We start from the raw sequence: 17,780 nt of genomic DNA, 5'->3' as shown, positions 1-17,780 counted from the left end.
GGACACTCACCCTCTTGCGATTGGACTATGAATTTATCCCACAGAAGTGGTACCGTGAGGTACCGTAGTACTACGGTACTCCAACAATGCAACCAATCATGCGGGACATGGTCTCAATTTGCGTGATGCGTGAAAAGAGACAGAAATGCTGTGTAGACGTCTGGTCACCCTACTTAGCTACTCGCAAGCAGCAGCTAGTAGGGGGTCCCATTAGGGGGGATTCCAATGTGTTGTCGTTGTTGCAGTGTTGTCGTTGTTGCAGTGTCTATGTGGACCAATGTCAGCCGTCTCTGGGGCCCCCTTCCAGCTCGGGGCCCTAGGCAATTGCCTAGTTTGCCTGTCCGGTTGCAACGGCCCTGGTGGTGTCATGTTGAGCTAGAATCTGCAGTAAAGATCTCAGCCTGTTTCAAGTTCCTGCCTGTACACGTCAAACCAATTGCGAGCAGTGACATTGACAGCGAGCACATCAATTGGCTGACACAGCTGTCAGTCATGACCTCAATACTCCCTTTTTTAACATTGAATTATTACTTTTAACCAAGCTTATCAGAAAAACAAACACTTGAGCACATATCAGAGTGGTAAGAACTACCTGAAATGACTGACACCACCTTTAAGAGAAATTTATTTGACATGTATTTTGAGTTTTTAGTTTAGCCCATTTCTCATCTGCTAACATGGAGGGGGCAGGGTTTATGATCTGTACTGCAGCCAGCCACTAGGGGGAGCTTGAGATGTTTTGGCTTAACTTTTGGGGAGCTGTCATGTCGTCCGTCTTTATACAGTCTATGGTGGTAATAATCTGCCATGTAAAACAAGAAACATTGTGATAATTTCCAGTTGGTTTACATTACTCATGTTCATTTGAAACAATACTGCACTACAACAATCACAAAATTCACACACACAACGCAAGAAATCAACGGAGGTATCCAAATTGAGACGCATCATCAGTCTACTCTTGGAACACTTACAACTCCATTGATCTATGATGAAAACAAAAATGGCAAAACAAAGAAGACATAAAGACTAAAAATGATGTGTTTAAGCTCTCCCATCTTTAAACAACCCACTATGACCCAGTATAGACTTTGCTGTCTTATTTGGTTTAAGTGAACCACTCAGAAGAGTCTCAGAGCTCCTCCAGGGGGTCCAGGCAGACCCGTCTCCGCTAACATCTCGCTGGTTATATAGCTGCTAGGCTGTTGATTTCTCATCTTGTCTACATCTCCGTCAGCAATGCCCTCTGCCAACCTACTAACACCCCACACAAACAGCCTGTCGCATCGTTTCTGCCTCCAGCTGACCAAGAGATGGCTCTCCTTCCCTACAGCTCTGACAGATAAACACAGGGAAAATGCCTTCATGAGGAAGCGAGCAACTGTGTTTATTAGGATTAAGCACAATAGTGAGAATGTCATGATGTCATTTTCTCTGCCAAGTTGTTTTTCTCTGAATTGCTTGGTGTAAGACTGACTTGACAGTCGGGCTGTCCTGAAAAACACCACATTCAACACCAAACAGCTTTATGAAAACTGTCTTCAGTTGGATTATGGACAATAGAGGTAATCTGCTGTTTTGTTTTGTTTGTTTAATGTGAAACTATACCGAGCGATTTTTTCCACACACCAAATGATCTTTTTAAATTTCCTGTTACGGAGTGCACATAATGGCCACGCTGACTTACAGATCCACACATTCACAGTGTCTGCCCGCACACACATTGGGCAGGTTTGATTACCACCCGGTTATTCTGTGTGCTGGAAATCAATGAGGCAGGGAGCCAGGGGAGAGGCTGGTTGGCTGACAAGCTCGGCAGTGGCTATAGCTGCTAATTAAAGCCAGGGAGGAGCCCGGGGAGAGGTTGTCAGGGGGGCATAGAAGAAGAAATCTGCAGCCCTGCGAATAGATTTGGGCTGAACCTGCTATAAATCTGTGCGAGATAAGCTACAAGGGCAGAATCGTTGCTGTTTGTTTCATAATCACTTCATTAGTTTTCCCCTGCTATGATCAGTGTTGTGCTGCTGGGACCAAGAACAGTTTCTCTTTGTGTTTTGTTCTTCTATTCTTATTCTACGTGTTCTCCTCGCTGACAAATTGCAGGTGAAAATTCTCTTGTTTTTTGTGTTGGGAAAATTGTGCCTGCACAGATGAAAACAGATATTCCCAATAGGTTACAGGACGCTCTCATCATCTTCAAAAGAACTCTCCAAACACCTGCCAGGTCGACTCCAATATGAATCGTGTACTTTAAAGATGAGTGATGTCTTCTAAGGCTCGCTGAAGGACAGACTTATTATGTAGTCTCTATATACAGCCTCGTCAGTTTGCATTGCCACTACTGGAGGCTACAGTAGGACTCTTATCAACATCTATATGCCTGATTCCTCCTCCTATCGGGTACATACGCCCCTAACCTTGGTTGGGATTAACTCTTAGTCGTACTTGGGGGAGAAAAGAGCCACTGATGAATACCTAAACAGACCAAAGGACGATCATGCCACAGAATGTTAAAAACCCAGTTTAAACATATACCTTGACTTTGTTCTCAAAGAGAAAGAAATGGCCCCTACATTCTTAAAGACAGAGAAAAACACATGAAATCCACTGAACATAACTGTCGAACTTATATGGCTGAAGAAGCTTTGCAGTGTCACTGCTTTAAGTTTTGAAATCAATGTGATGACTTTTAGCAAAATTTTGGCTCCAAGCATGTCAATTTAAAGCAGATCAGTACATATAAGACCACAGGGTATAGATGAATGATGAGTGCCCCCTGCTGGTCAATAAGAGAACTGCAGCAAAAGAAGAAAAACATTTTGGTTCATGCTTTTATCCAAAGTACCTTTGCATTTTAGACATGTTTATTTGTTTATTTAGAGGAGACCGTGCACATAAATGCTAACTCAACAGACAAATAAAAAGTATTAGTACATAGTAAAGTTGCTATGATGATAGGAGAGAAAAAGAAACAATACAATTAAGCAAGTAGGCTCATCAAATAATATCATCTATAAAAACATCAGATTATTCATGAGTAAATGTAAAGCAGAATCATCAAATCATTAATCCTTGCAGTGAGTGCTCTCTATGCCATAATTAAAAAATATATCTCTGTATAAATGATAAAAAATGTAGGATGAAAAAGGACTTAAATACCAATAAAAAATAAATTCATGTATAAATAAATACAGGAATAAATAAATAAATACATACCTAAATGCATTAATATACAAATAAAAAAATGAAAAAATCTGAAATAATTCTAGAAATATGCATTAATGCATGAACAAGTAAGTAAATAAAGTAATTAAATAATTAATGCATAAATACATGTATAAATAAAGAAAAAAATGCATAAATAAACAGATAAATGTCAAAATAAATAGATAAATGCGTGCATGAAAAGTTGATAATTAAACATTACTTAAATAACTGCAGGAATAAATAAATAAATCTGAAAATAAATAAAAGAATAATTGCTGAAATAAATACAGAATTTAATAAGTTGGTGCATAAATAGATAAATATTTAAATAAATACATAAATAAATAAAAGAATACATGACAAAATACATGATAAAATAAATATGAAAATACATAAAATAATGAATAAATACATGCATAAATAAATAAAATGAATAAATGCATAAATAAACAGATAAATGTTGAAATAAATAGATAATTCGTTCACGAAAAGTTGATAATTTAACAGGACATAAATAAATATCTTAAATTTATTTCTACATGTTTTTGTTAGCAGGTCCAAACCACTGAATTTCTTTCTTTCTTTCTTTCTTTCTTTCTTTTTGTATTTAGCATGTATTGATTTCTATATTTATTTATTTGATCTTATATTTATTTACACATGTATTTATTGATTGATATTTATATCATTTGTCGTCCACCATAAATAAAAGGCTATATTTTGTTTTGTCTTTCAGTGCTGCCTGCAGACAGTGCTGTCGACAGGATGCCAGGAACTCACCCTTTGCACACCGGTCTGATCCTCGGCATCCTCCTGGTGATGCTCGTCATGATTGCTGGCGTGCTGGTCACTGTATACATCTACCATCACCCAACCTCTGCAGCCAGTCTCTTCCTTATTGAGGTGAGTGGAGACGATACCAGCTGACATGATTGTATATGACTTATCTACCCCATGCTATGTTGAATTGGTGAAGAATTTTCTCAGTTTTGCAAGAAAAACAGAGTTTCCTTCTGTAATGTAACACAGGGAGAGTAACTGATATACACATGGTCATTTCAGGGGGTGAAGTGTTTCTTTAATTTAAAGATGTGTACAAACTCCTTAATAAGACACATTTTTCTCAGACCTTCAGACGTTCTTGTTTCTGACAAAAAGAAAAGATGAAAAGATGTTTGTACAAAAACGCATCACTCAGTCCTAGGTGCATTTCATCCTTTAACTTTTGACTCGTAAATATGCATTAAGATTTTCAGAGAGGGATGATGAAACTGGGCGCACACAGTCTTTCTTAATAAATGAATGTGAATTCTCTGAGCATGAGTAGGTGCTGTTTGCAGAGTGCAGCTCACTGAGAGGTGCTGAAACCTCCTTTAAAAACAAAACTGCTTGTGTTCAAAGTTCTTCTCATTGTCAATATGACAAGGTCATTATCAGTCATTGTAAATCCCTGATGTGGATTACGCTTGTTAAAGTGAAGCCTCATCTTGGCATACTAAGTGTAGGTTTTATAGTTTATGTTTTAAAGGAGAAGACGAGTGATATTCTATATTTTTATTATTATTGGCACGTGTCATGAAAAGACCAAAACCAGTACACTCACCACTGAAGATGTAAAAACAGCTTGAAAATATATAGTTTCATTTAAAATAATTTAATAAAGCTACTGGGCACCGTAGCTTTAGGCCCTGTTTACACCTGGTATTAACATGCGTCTCCACATGCGTCATGAGTGACCACATGAGAGCAGTCTTACTTGACCTTTCTATATGGAAATAAAGGCATTCATTATTTCCATTTGCAAGACCAAATGTGTTGTTCTTAACAGCGGGAGGCAGCAGTGCACCTCCTGTACCTAGTCTGCTGGAAATTAGCCCAGGAAACATTGGCGTACACACTGTCGGCAGCAGTGCCGTAACGGAAACACGTGAGGCCCCCCTGCAGCTAACCCGAGTTAGGCTGAGTGAGGCCCAAACAGGGCAGGTGTGAGTTCAGTTCAATTGAATTCAAGTTCATTTGCCCTCTAAGTGCAGTTTGTTTAGGCATGTGTGAACACAGCAATCACACTCAGGACTCGGGTGTGCATCAAAACAACCAGACTGAGACCTTCTTGAAGAGGTGATCTCGGTCTGGTTACAAATGAACTCTGGTGCGGTTTGTTTGTGGTGAGAATGTGTTCCAACCTCAATCCGAACCAACTGCAGTCACATGACACATTGTTAAGGTTAAACATGAGCATGTTACAGTCCTGGAGGATTATAATTTTTTCTTTTTAGGGGAACACATGAAGCAGGAAGGTTTGGGGGTCATCTGTCAGAAATTATCACATCAATTATCAGATGAATGCATTTATTCTAAGTTTTGAGGGAGATGGGTCCCCTTTGTCCCCCCTGAAATCTACGCCTGTGATCACCACAGTGCTGAAATCATTTCTCTGTTCACTCATAAACTACCCCCTGTGTAATAAGACACTCAACAATTTACCCCGTAGGGAGCAGATATGTGAGATTTTAGATTGTTATCTGTAATTTTTGCATCTATAAAATTTGGAGTGTTGCATCATAGAATTGCAAGCAGAAAGACGTGGCCATGCCATCAAAATTACTGTTTTGGGGAATTTTTCAGAGCACTAAGTAGAGCATAAATTACATCCAGAATTCAGACACCTAAATGAAATGGCGGAGGGTACATGTTGTACACTGCACAGGAAATAGAGAGTAATTTTGGACCCTGTCTGGGTCTCCTCAGGTCAAGTCAATCCTTAACCCCAGCCCTAACCTTTAACCTTGACGACACTGATCTTTATCTAACCTCTGTCCTCACACATGTCCTCTCCTGCCCACCCTCACAGAGACGCCCGAGCAGGTGGCCAGCCATGAAGTTTCGCCGAGGCTCGGGCCACCCAGCCTATGCAGAGGTGGAGCCAGTGGGCCAGGAGAAGGAGGGCTTCATCGAGTCCGAGCAGTGCTGAGGCAGGAGGGGGCGTCTGCATCCCCGCGCCCCCCCTCCCCTCCCTCCTGTGCCGGCCCTCCTCCCTCCTGCTCCATAGGCACTTCTCACCAGAACCTCCAGGATCTGCTTATCAGTGTACACAATGACTCGTTAAGACTGCGGAATCGGCCCATTGAGCGCTAGATGAGACTGGATACAGCAGCCAATGATATGAGGAAGTGAGAGCGCCCTGAAAACTGATCCCAGACAAGCCCATTGTTCAGCTCCTGTTGGCAGGGAACTGACCCGCCTGGGACAGAGGGAGGGGACAGCATTGATGTCATCGACTCAGTCAGCATTGGTTAAGTTTTGTTCGGCTGCTATCATGTTGCCATGGAGGGATTGTGCTGCCTATTGGTGTGGTCGAGGGGGGAGCAGGGTGAATTATACAATATATATTTTCAGAAACAATACAGAGTATGTGAACACAGATTTCCACTTTATTGTCGGTGGGGTTATACTGTATAGGCCTTTGTATATCCATCAGGTTTTTACTTCTTGTTTTCCTTTTTCTTTCAGTGTGTTGTTTTCACAGGGGTTGGCACATGTGTCTGTACAGACCGTTGGTGTTGCTTTTCAATACCATCGCAGGCTTAAATGACTTTTCCACTGCCCACTCTGCACAGAGAGGTTGCAGCTGTGCAACATGATGCCAGCTGAAGGCCTGTCACTGCGATCGATCGCAGCTCAGAGAAGAGCTCTGAACACTGAGCGGCGGTGTTGAATTAGTTTGTGGCTGGTTTCATTTTCTGAAAATGAAGTGTGAGATGTTTTTTGTTCACTGAGGAAATCTCAGTGGGTTTTTTCTTTTTAAATGGGTGATGGGCACTCTCTATCTTTCTCATTATTTCGATTGGTTCTTTGATTCCTTACATCATGGATACCATTTAATATGTTTTTTTGTTTTTACTTTTTTGCAGTTTTTTTCATTACTGCTGTGCCATTTTGTCCCTAACTAGAGTTTGCACAATTTTATTTTCATTGACATGTGGTACTAATGCAAAATTACAAGACAGGCGCTTGTGAGTGTGTATGCTGAATATATTTTCTAAAGTGTAAGTGATTCTGTGCGTGTGTGTGTGTGTGTGTGTGTGTGTGTGTGTGTACACGTGTGTGAATGTAAAAGAGAGCAGTTTACATTAGTGATTGGATATCCACCTGCTTTATGGGTGCATATGTTTGAGCTGGCTCTGCACAGGTGATTCTTATTGATTTGAATCTGATGTATCTGGATACAGATTGTTCGAGCCTGACGACACACTGGTACGGTTGGAGTTTCTTTGATTTTTTACAGTGTGGGTTCCTTTTCCAGTATGTTGCCAGCATAACCATTGGCTAGTCTGTGTTTATGTTATGATGGGCTCATCCGTGTCAACACATTAATGTATATACCAAGGCCAAAACATTTGCAGATTCAGGTAACTCATGGCAAACATTTGTAGTATAGCAGTATAGTATAGAAAAAAACTTTTTTATTTTTTATGAGTGGCCTTTTTTTCTCTACTTTTTTACTTAAATGTGAATACTGTTCCAATCATTACTGATCAATACACAAGGCTTCTGACTGACAAATTCAAACCTTCACTTCTACTGTTAAAAATATTATCTCAAGACAAAGTCATGTTTTTACACCAATGATTGTAGACTCATTTTTAGATCCTGGAATTCTACTGAAAAATAAAGCGTGCAATATTACACCCATTCAGTTTGACACTGTAAATACATAAAAAACAATCATCTGGATTTTTTTTAATTTACACTTTGTTGTCATCACATTGAGACCAAAGACTAATCAGCATCATATATTTACCTCAACCTCCCCACAGCCTTGGCAGCCATTACACCATCCACATCAAACCAGCTAGTTGTAGCTACACAGGTTTATTGGTTATACTTCTGCAGACATTTACATTGTTATAAAACTGCTACTCATGTGACAGCTCTTTAAACCCCTCCCGCTAATAACCGTAACAAGGCATAGCAAGCATGTCGAGCTTTGGATTCCTCAACATCATTAACGGTCAAGGAAACGATAAAAAACTATAGACTTTTATAGTTTTCTTGTCAAAGGTGCGGAAATACTCAAAGTGTCTGGGTGCACTCTGGCACAAACTGGACTGTTCATAAATTCAGAGCACTGTTGGAATGTAACGTTCGGTTATTCAGAACACCACACAGTCGGAGCAGCAGTGTGCCAAGTAGAGTGAATGTGTGATTAACTTAATGGTTTGTTAAATCATGTAGAAATAGAAGGCTCTATCTCTTCAAAAACCAGTGCTCTCATTTTAATGTAGAGCATCAGATTGGATTTATAAATGCACCTCAAATTTAGGTAGCTGTGGTGAGTACAGTAAGGATGACAAGGCAGAAGTTAGCGTTGCCCTGGTTGCTTTACAAATTTGCACCTGTGAGTGCAAAAATGTTAACTAATTTCCGAGTTTTAGGACACATGCCTGCACCACTCTACAAGAGCAAAAGTGTAAGGAATCAATTTAGCTGTGTGTGTAACTGCCCTATTGCAACCTGCAATAATGAATGATCTTTATTGTCACTATACCCACAGGTATTATGGAACATTGTTTTACTACTCTCTGGTGAATTAGAACTAAACAAAAAGCCAGACAAAGACAAAACTCAAAAAGACTGAGAGATAAATAAGAGCAACACTAGAACAAATAAAAGAATCAATCGTTAGTATGTCCGGCTAACCAGCTGAACGTTAGCATGCATGGAACCTAGACACTGTTGGTGTTTGGGCAAACATTTGCATCTGGATGGTGCTTTTGGATTATTTTTGTTTTAGGGAAGTTAACAACTTCAGCAACTCCAGCCAGTGTTACTCAAGATAGGGTTATAGCTGTATTTACTCACATAGGCAATATTAGCTAACCATTGGTTTCTCTAAATGGTATTTAACCAGCGTTGTGTAAAAAGATCATGTTAAATCACTTGAATGTATTTCCAGAATTCCCAAAGACTGACCAAATTGCTCCTAGTTTCTGAATCAAAACAAAGATGGCAACCAGCCGACTATCTGTAGGGAAAACAGTCGCAACTTGGAAAACAGGTTAAAAATTGTTTTTTCATGCAGTGAACTAAAAATCTTTTCATGACGATGGTTAGGAGAATGTTTGAAGATTCTGAAAATGCTTTCAGGACAGCAGTGTTTTTATAACTAACTTCTGGATTAATTATCTTTTCACGATACCAATGGTTCGTTACCTCAGTCACCCAGTGAATGCTAATACAAATTTGTCTGCCTTAGACAGCTTCAGTCTTGTTAAGCTACATAATGTATGTACCTGTCATGCATATTTAAGACCCCTTTACAAAATTGGTGTTTTAGAAAAAAAAGTAAGCAGCAGTAAGCATTAAAAAGTCAGACAGAGACAAAGTTTTTAACCCACTTTTGGAGCTTACGTTAGCTTAATTAGCTAGCTAGGTACAGCTAATAAAATCTGCCAGCGACTTTAATTTCAGCTGGCAAAATGGACGGCCCTCTGCTAGGAATGACAGACCTGATTTAATCTACCAGTGTCTGAAATTAGAAACTTATTGTTGGAAAAAATAATATGAATTTTCCTGGTAAATCTGTAACTTTATCTTCTGTCAAGTTCGAGAGCTTAACGGGCATAGCAACAGTAACTAAAGGGGGTCGAGGCTTAACGTACTGCTGACATCTTTCATCTAAATTTCATCATCTAAATACACTCTCATTGACACATAACCTGCACACCCAAAGATTCACACTAGAGTCATGCACAAATACCAAATCAAGGACTCACTGGCTGTTAAAAACCTCCACACAGACCTTTCTTTACAACCACTCTGAGATCTGATGTAGTCTCATTGGTGTCGACCAGAGAGTACAAACTCCTGCTTTTCAAACCCTCTTTTATGACTCCTCATAACTCCTTTCCACAGCAGTGTTTAAACAGTGTACAGAAGAGAACAGAGGATCAAGTTTAACAGGCTTTTTCATGCAGATATTTTCCCTGATACTGTTAAGATCGATCCCTCATCTGCTTGTTTAATACTGCCACCTGAAGCTGCAAGTGTTTTTATAACCACTGTCAAAATGCAGTCAGAGAAAGTGGCCGACGGTAAGATTTGTTTGTGTTAAACTCGTCCACGCAAAAAGCCGAAACACTTTGATCATAGAAAACTCCTCACTTGCTTCACTGGACTTGACTAATCACTTTCACTCCCACTTTCCTAACAATGTTATTTTAGATGACGAAAAGCAGCATAGTGGTGTTGTCGAGACAGGTCACTGATTTCTCTCTGGCTCATGGGTTGGATCGAGAGTCACACAGATTCAGCGACGATTGCTGGAGCTCAATATAAACAAGAACTGCGACCTTGTTTTATTTTATCATGACACACAATGAGACTCAAAATCACACAGTATCATAGCTGTCTGTAATTTCTGTAACTACTGTTGTTTTGATTACATTTGAAATAATAAACAATGTTAAAAACAAAGACATCCTCTGAATATTGCTACTGTACTTCTGTTCATGTGTGTAACTGCTTGTTTTTCACTATGAGGTCCAGTGTGTGAGATTTAGGAACTGCCCATTGGTCCGACATCCCATTGTTCCGACCATATTAAACCCATCGTTCCGAAGTCCGTTCCGAAATCATCATGATGCCCTGTGGTTAAGGTCTGGTTAGGTTTAGGCACATAAACCACTTGGTTAGGGTCAGGAAAAGATCATGGTGTGGATTAAAATGAACAAGAAAGTGACAAACACATAAGCCGTGAGCCTGCTTTGCCTCACGCCTGACCCAGAGCTGGTTGCGGCGCACCATCAAGGTAGAAATACGTCCACCAGGAGCTGTTCAGCACCGCGGACTGTCGGACTAATGGGGTGTCGGACTAAGGGGCTGTCGGGCCAATGACATGGACCCTGAGATTTAAGGGTTGCAGACTGCAACCATAGACTTTAAAAGTAATGGTCACTGTGACATCACCCATGGGTTTGTTGACTCCTGTTTTGAAGCCTTGAGTTCGGCATTTCAGCCGTCACCATCTTGGTTTTTTGGACCCAGAAGTGACAATATTTGGCAAGAGGTTGGAGCTGTGGAGGAGCAAGGAATGGATCTGACTGAGAAGCTGAGGACACTATCGGCAGACAACCTGTCATTTAAGCTGCCCGTCCTTAATTATGTGTAACTTTAAACCTTAATAAAATGTAAATGGGTGGGTTATAAAAAATGAATCTCTGTAAAGTTGTCATGAAGGGGGAAATTAACCATAGAGACCAATGCAGTATTTGTACCAGGCTGTAAACATGTTTATTTCTTCTGTAAAGTTGGGCATTTTAACATGGGGGTCTATGGGGACTGACTAGCTTCTGGAGCCTCAAGTGGCCGTTCAAAGAAATGCAGTTTTTGGCACCAGAGGTTGCCACTTGATTGCAACCAGCTGAAACTTCTCCCGCTTAGAATTCCTTCAGTGTTCATAATAAATAATAATAACTTGGATTTATATAGCGCCTTTCAAGGTACCCAGGGCCACTTTATAAAGTAAGAAAACAAAAATAAATAAATTCATATTGAGGAGGTTCTTAGCACGAGCCAAATTATCTACAGAGATCTCTTCCTTTCCAAAACAAATGGACCAGGGGTCTCATTTATAAACATTGCCTATGCATAAAATGAGGCCTGAAAGAGGCATATGCCACTTCCCACGCAAAAGTTGTCATGTATGAAAACACACTTGATGGGAGAAGCCTGATTGTTGAAATTGTTGAGTATCTTATGACGCATGCCATTTTTGGCTTTAGTCCGTACGTACATTTTTAGTGTGGATCCTACGCACTGTTTTATAAATGAGACCCCAGGTGACTAAAACCATTAAAAACACTGAATTAAGCAGCTTCACATTACAAATCAATGTATCTCCAACACTGTTTTGCATGTCAGTGTGGGCGGCATGTCCAACACTTGCTAATGTGTGCTCCTTTTTTTCTCTGATAACTAAAGATCCAGACGTTCTGGAGGTGTTTATAGGAAGCTAAATTATCCACAGAGATCTCTTTCTCTCCAAAACAAACGGATCCGGTTATTAAAACTGGTAAAACAACTGAATAAAGTGTTAAAAAAAAAATCTGTATTTTTTTCCAACACTGCTCGTTGCAGAGGGGCTGCTAACTACAGTGGAGCCAGACAGTGGTCCATTCTTGGCCACTGTGGAAACATTCAGGTGCAACATGACAGTCTCTCTCCCCATATAGATATAAACAGCTCAACTTTAATTGTCAGCCAGTTGTACACTAAATAAATTTAATTAGAGTCATTTAATTTCTATGTTATACTTATTTTATATATTCCATTTCTGCCAATATATGCCCCTTAATCCTACACACTGAACTTTTAAGCGTACACTAAGCTATGGCACCATGAACAGAAGGAGCAAATTTCATATACAGCCACTTCCACTGTTCCATTAATCAGTATTCATGTTTGCATTCAATCCATAAATACAACAGAGAAACAGTAAGCATCTGGGAAAGTGAAACACTTATGTATTATTCTGCCACCATAATTACTTTAAAAATGCATGCCAAAAAATTTAAATAAACATTCTGCAAGTCAATCACTTGACATCTTCCCACAGCTTTGTGCAGCCAATCTCCATTTGAAAAGCATAATTTTACACTTTAAATGCTCTGTGTTGGTCCTGAAGGAGAGCATGACAGTGAAAAATGCAGTGTGGTTTGTGTGAAATCCTCGGGATCAGGTAGATAGTGGAACTGCTTCCCTGCAGATTGAGGAGATAAAGCTCTACAGCAGTACAGAGAGAAAGCTGAGTAAACAGTACAGCACAGGGGAGCAAAAAAAAAGGGTGGGGGCATGAAGGAGGGAAGTGTTATTGACCATTCAGAAGCACCAAGGACAAAAAGAGAATTAAATTTGTATAGTGTTTGGCACTTGTGCTATAACTCAAGGAAAGAGTCGGGATGTAATGAAGTGTAAGACAAGCGCTGCACATTTTGCCTATAAACAATATTAAGTGGGTGTTAATCGCTGGGATACCCAGCTATTACATTCCCCAAATCAACTTAATGAATCTATTGTAGGCAAGGTCATACCAGTGCTGTCAATCACTCTGCTGCTGCTACTGTAAACACGTCCCATCACCTGTGACCTGATGATTTACTGCCATCCAGTGGTCACACTGCAGAATAACACTGTTGTCCAACTGAGATGGCTATATGCTGAAGTTTAATACATCACAATAATCCATGGGCCAGGCCAGAGTTTGGTGCAAACTCAGGTGGCAAACTATCTTTGGTACCAGTTTCTCAGCCAGCATTTCTATGTGGGGCCCATTTGGGTGATAAATAGGCTGAAAAATGGGCCCTATATGGGATTGCCCACAGGTTCTACAGTGGCCCCATGCTGATTGCCCACATGGTTGATTTTACCCAAGTGGACTCCAGATAAGATCCCAATGTTGAGCCCATACCCACTTGGTACACAGGTAGTCCCAGCATAACCCACGTGTGGCCCATTTGGGTTAACCCATCAGGTGGATAATCCCATATAGGGCCTATTTTTCAGCCGATTTACTACCCACATGGGTTGTTTGTAGGGACAATATAAGTACTTTGAAAAATGATAACCATTTCAAATGAGCGGCTTTACCAAGTTTTTCATTAATTGTTTTTCCATTATCACCCTATAGTATCTGCACAATGGGTTTGTGTGTAGATGTTATGTACCAGTACATGCAATAATCATGTCTGAGTCACATAAAACCACACATGTATGTCTACAACACACACTGACCAAAAATTTAAATGCAACACTTTTGTTTTTGGTCTCATTTTTCAAAGGTTTAAGTTAAAATTTGAAGACTTTTTTTGCACTCAATAAATTCATTTCTCTCAATTTTTGGTCTCAGATTTGTTAAAATCAGTGTTAGTGAGCTTCTCGTTTTCCAAGATAATCCATCCACCTGACAGGTGCAGCATATCAGGACACTGATTAAACAGCATCATTACCACACAGGTGTGCCTTGGGAAGGACACAATTAAAGGCCACTAGAAAATGTGCAATTTTGTCTTGAAACAAAAAGATTTACTAAGATTTCACAAGACTAGTGCTACAGAAATGTATTTTTGGTCACAGATACCCCAAGAATCAGTCAGTATCTGGTGTGACCGTCATTTGTCTCATGCAGTGCAACACATCTCCTTCACATAGAGTTGATTGGGTTGTTGATTGTGGCCTGTGAAGTGTAGACCCACCCCTCTTCAATGGCTGTGCAAAGTTGTTGGATATCGTCAGGAATTGGAAGACGCTGTCATACACACCGATCCAGAGCGTCCCAAACGTGCTCAATGGGTGACATGCCTGGTGAGTACACAGGCTACGCAAGGACAGTGATGTTTTCAGTTGCCAGGAATTGTGTACAGATCCTTACAACATGGGGCTATGCGTTATCATGCTGCAACATGAGGTCACGGCAAAGGATGACTGACATGACAACGGGTCTCAGGATCTCTTCATGATATCTATTACCCCGTTTCCACCAATATGGAACTGGTTCCATACCAGTTCCCACACCTAACTTTGAACTGTTCGAAGCATTTCGACCAAAAATAAATTGGTTTGGAACCTGAAAAGTTGGTTCTCAGCTGGAATAGAAAAAGATACTTGCTTTTTCTTAACCTAAGGTGAAAATTGTGACATCAGTGGGCCTTTCACCGATTGGAAAGAACAGATGAGGAAGGCAACAATGAGGAAGTAAGAAAAAAGAGTGCTACTACTGTTTATTTCTGTTGTACATTGTGCAATGCCCTCCACTGATGACACATCCTTGATCATAATGGTTCCGCTCAAAACTGGTGGAAACTCGGGTTGGTTTGCCAGCACCAATGTTCCATGAAACCTGAACACAACCAGTTCAGGAACCAGAGCTAATTTGGTGGAAAAGGAGTGCCATTCAAACTGCTATCAAGAAAAAGCTCATGTGTTCATTGTCTGTAGCTCATGCCAGCCCATACCATAACCCCACAGGGCACTCTGTTCACAATGCTGGCATTAGCAAACCGCTTGCCTTCACAATGCCATCTGCCCAGAATAGTGTAAACCAGGATTAATCTGTGAAGAGAATCCTTCTCCAAAGCCCCAGATGCCATTGACTGAGAGCTAATGATAAACTGAAGAATGCCAGATATCTGATGTGCTCAAATGTCTTGCCATCCTGGTGTTCATGCACACTTTGTAGACTGTGTTTTTCTGTCAATTTAGACAATTAAGGAGACTGCAAACAAGAACACCTAGACTGTCGAGGAACGAAAGGTTTCATTCTGAAAACTGGAGCAGTCACTTAAGAAAACCAACGTCAATATCTGAGATAACTTTGGGACATGGCAGACAAGGCTTGTGGCTTGTGGAGAAAAGCTGGGTAAACCCTCAAGGTCCAGATGAGTCTGATGTCATTCTCTCACCAGCAATTGCTGTATTACCAGACAGAGCCAGGAATCAGCTGCAGAGGTAAACACTTGTAGAAAAGGTCACCAGCAGCCAAGTTCTATGACAAAATGAGAAAACAGAATCTGACAACATTCTCAAGCATCATGAAAAGTGACAGAGTAAACCAAGCACAAAACAGGGAGGTGGTGGAAGCAGATGAAGATCTTTTGGGCATGCCATCATTTCTTCCTTAAGTAAAGATGTTTAGTAAAGATGTTCTAGCTCATCCTTTTGTACCAGTGCTTTGGGCATTCTCAAATCCACGTGGCTCATTGCGGAAAACTGACAAGGTCACTGTTGCAAGAGAAATCAGCATCAGCAGTTGAAGATATTGGAGAACATTCTCCAAGCTTCATTGATGAAATAAACCTTGTTCAGAAACTGTACGGCGATGGCAAGACTTTCAGAGAGATTGCTGGCTTTGTGCTTAACTTGGCATTGCAAAAAGGATACATTAAGCGGATTGTGGTGTTCAATGTCTACTGGAAACCATCAATCAAGAACGCTGAGAGATGGAGCTGTGGTTCAACATGTACGGATGTACGGATGGGCAACTGATGACAAAGTTATGATAAATACAATAAATAAATGTTCACCATCTTGCTCAAATAATACTATAGTATAAATATGTATAGGTAATTTATAGACATTTGGGTTCCTCGCTGTAATGGATGTACAATATCTTTCACTTGTCTTACAAGTATGCGAAGGACGCTCAGCACCAATGGACGTCTTGCGACTTATGGCCTTCAAGAGTATACAGACCTGCAAGCATCAATGCTTGAACAAGTGCAGGAAAGAATTCATTTTTTTCTATGTATGACATGTTGTGTTCAAATGAAGTGACAGATTTTTTTCATTTTTTGGATCAGTGGTTGGTGTCATTGAAGGTTGATACCTGTAACTAAGCTGCCACTTGGAAAGAGTAATCACATTGCACATACAGTCAGGTCCATAATTATTTGGACAATGATACAGTTGTCGTCATTTTGGCTCTGTACACCACCACAATGGGTTTTAAATGAAACAATGAATACCTGCTTAAAGTGCAGACTCTCAGCTTTCATTTAAGGCTTTTTTCAAAAATGTAGTATGAACCGTGTAGGAATGACAACCATTTCTTCACACAGTCCCCCAACTTTAAGGGCTCATAAGTATTTGGACAAACTAACATAATCATCAATTAAACAGTCAGTTTTAATACTTGGTTGCAAATCCTTTACAGTCAATGACTGCCTGAAGTGTTGGACACATAGGCATCACCAGATGCTGGGCTTCTTCCTTGGTGATGCTCTGCCAGCCCTTTACTGTAGCCGTCTGCACTTCCTGTGTGTGTTTTGGGTGTTTTGCCCTCAGTTTTGGCTTCAGCAAGAGAAACGCATGCTCAATTGGATTCAGGTCAGATGATATGACTTGGCCGTTGCAGAACATTCCACTTCTTTGCCTTAAAAATGTCTTTGGTTGCTTTTGCAGTATGCTTCAGGTCATTGTCCAACTGCACTGTGAAGCATCGTCCAATGAGTTTTGAAGCATTTGGTTGAATCTGAGCAGATAATGTAGCCCCAAACACTTCAGCTTTCATCCTGCTGCTCTTGTCAGCAGTCACATCATCAATAAATACAAAAGAACCAGTTCCACTGGCAGCCATACATGGCCATGACATAACAGTACCTCCACCATGCTTCACTGATGAGGTGGTGTGCTTTGGATCATGAGCAGTTCCTTCCCTTCTTCCTTCTCTTGTCTTCCCATCATTCTGGTAGTTGATCTTTGTTTTATCTGTCCATAGTATGCTGTTCCACAACTGTACAGGCTTTTTAGATGGTTTTTGACAAACTCTAATCTGGCCTTCCATTTTTAAGGCTAACCAATGGTTTGCATCTTGTGATAAACCCTCTGTATTTATTCTAGTGAAGTCTTGTCTTGCTTACAAGAGCCCTTAAAGTCCGTGTAGGAATTACAACCATTTCTTCACACAGTGGGGGACTGTGTGAAGAAATGGTTGTAATTCCTACACGGTTCATACTACATTTTTGAAAAAAGCCTTAAATGAAAGCTGAGAGTCTGCACTTTAAGCAGGTATTCATTGT

At 40.3% G+C, this 17,780-nt stretch overlaps 1 protein-coding gene across 1 annotated transcript in view; it reads left to right on the top strand.

The window, feature by feature from the left end:
* Positions 1 to 7,896, top strand: part of plxdc2b (plexin domain containing 2b) — a 144,747-nt gene extending 136,851 nt beyond the window's left edge. Inside the window, exons 13-14 of the mRNA XM_033639070.2 lie at positions 3,944 to 4,110; positions 6,059 to 7,896. Coding sequence (XP_033494961.2) covers positions 3,944 to 4,110; positions 6,059 to 6,178 — 287 coding nt within the window. The 3' untranslated portion in view covers positions 6,179 to 7,896. The remainder of the gene's footprint in view (positions 1 to 3,943; positions 4,111 to 6,058) is intronic.
* Positions 7,897 to 17,780: the final 9,884 nt, after the last annotated feature.

Source organism: Epinephelus lanceolatus, chromosome 20 (assembly GCF_041903045.1).
Source record: "Epinephelus lanceolatus isolate andai-2023 chromosome 20, ASM4190304v1, whole genome shotgun sequence".
Classification (NCBI taxonomy): Eukaryota; Metazoa; Chordata; class Actinopteri; order Perciformes; family Serranidae; genus Epinephelus; species Epinephelus lanceolatus.
This window is presented reverse-complemented; position numbering and strand designations above follow the sequence as displayed.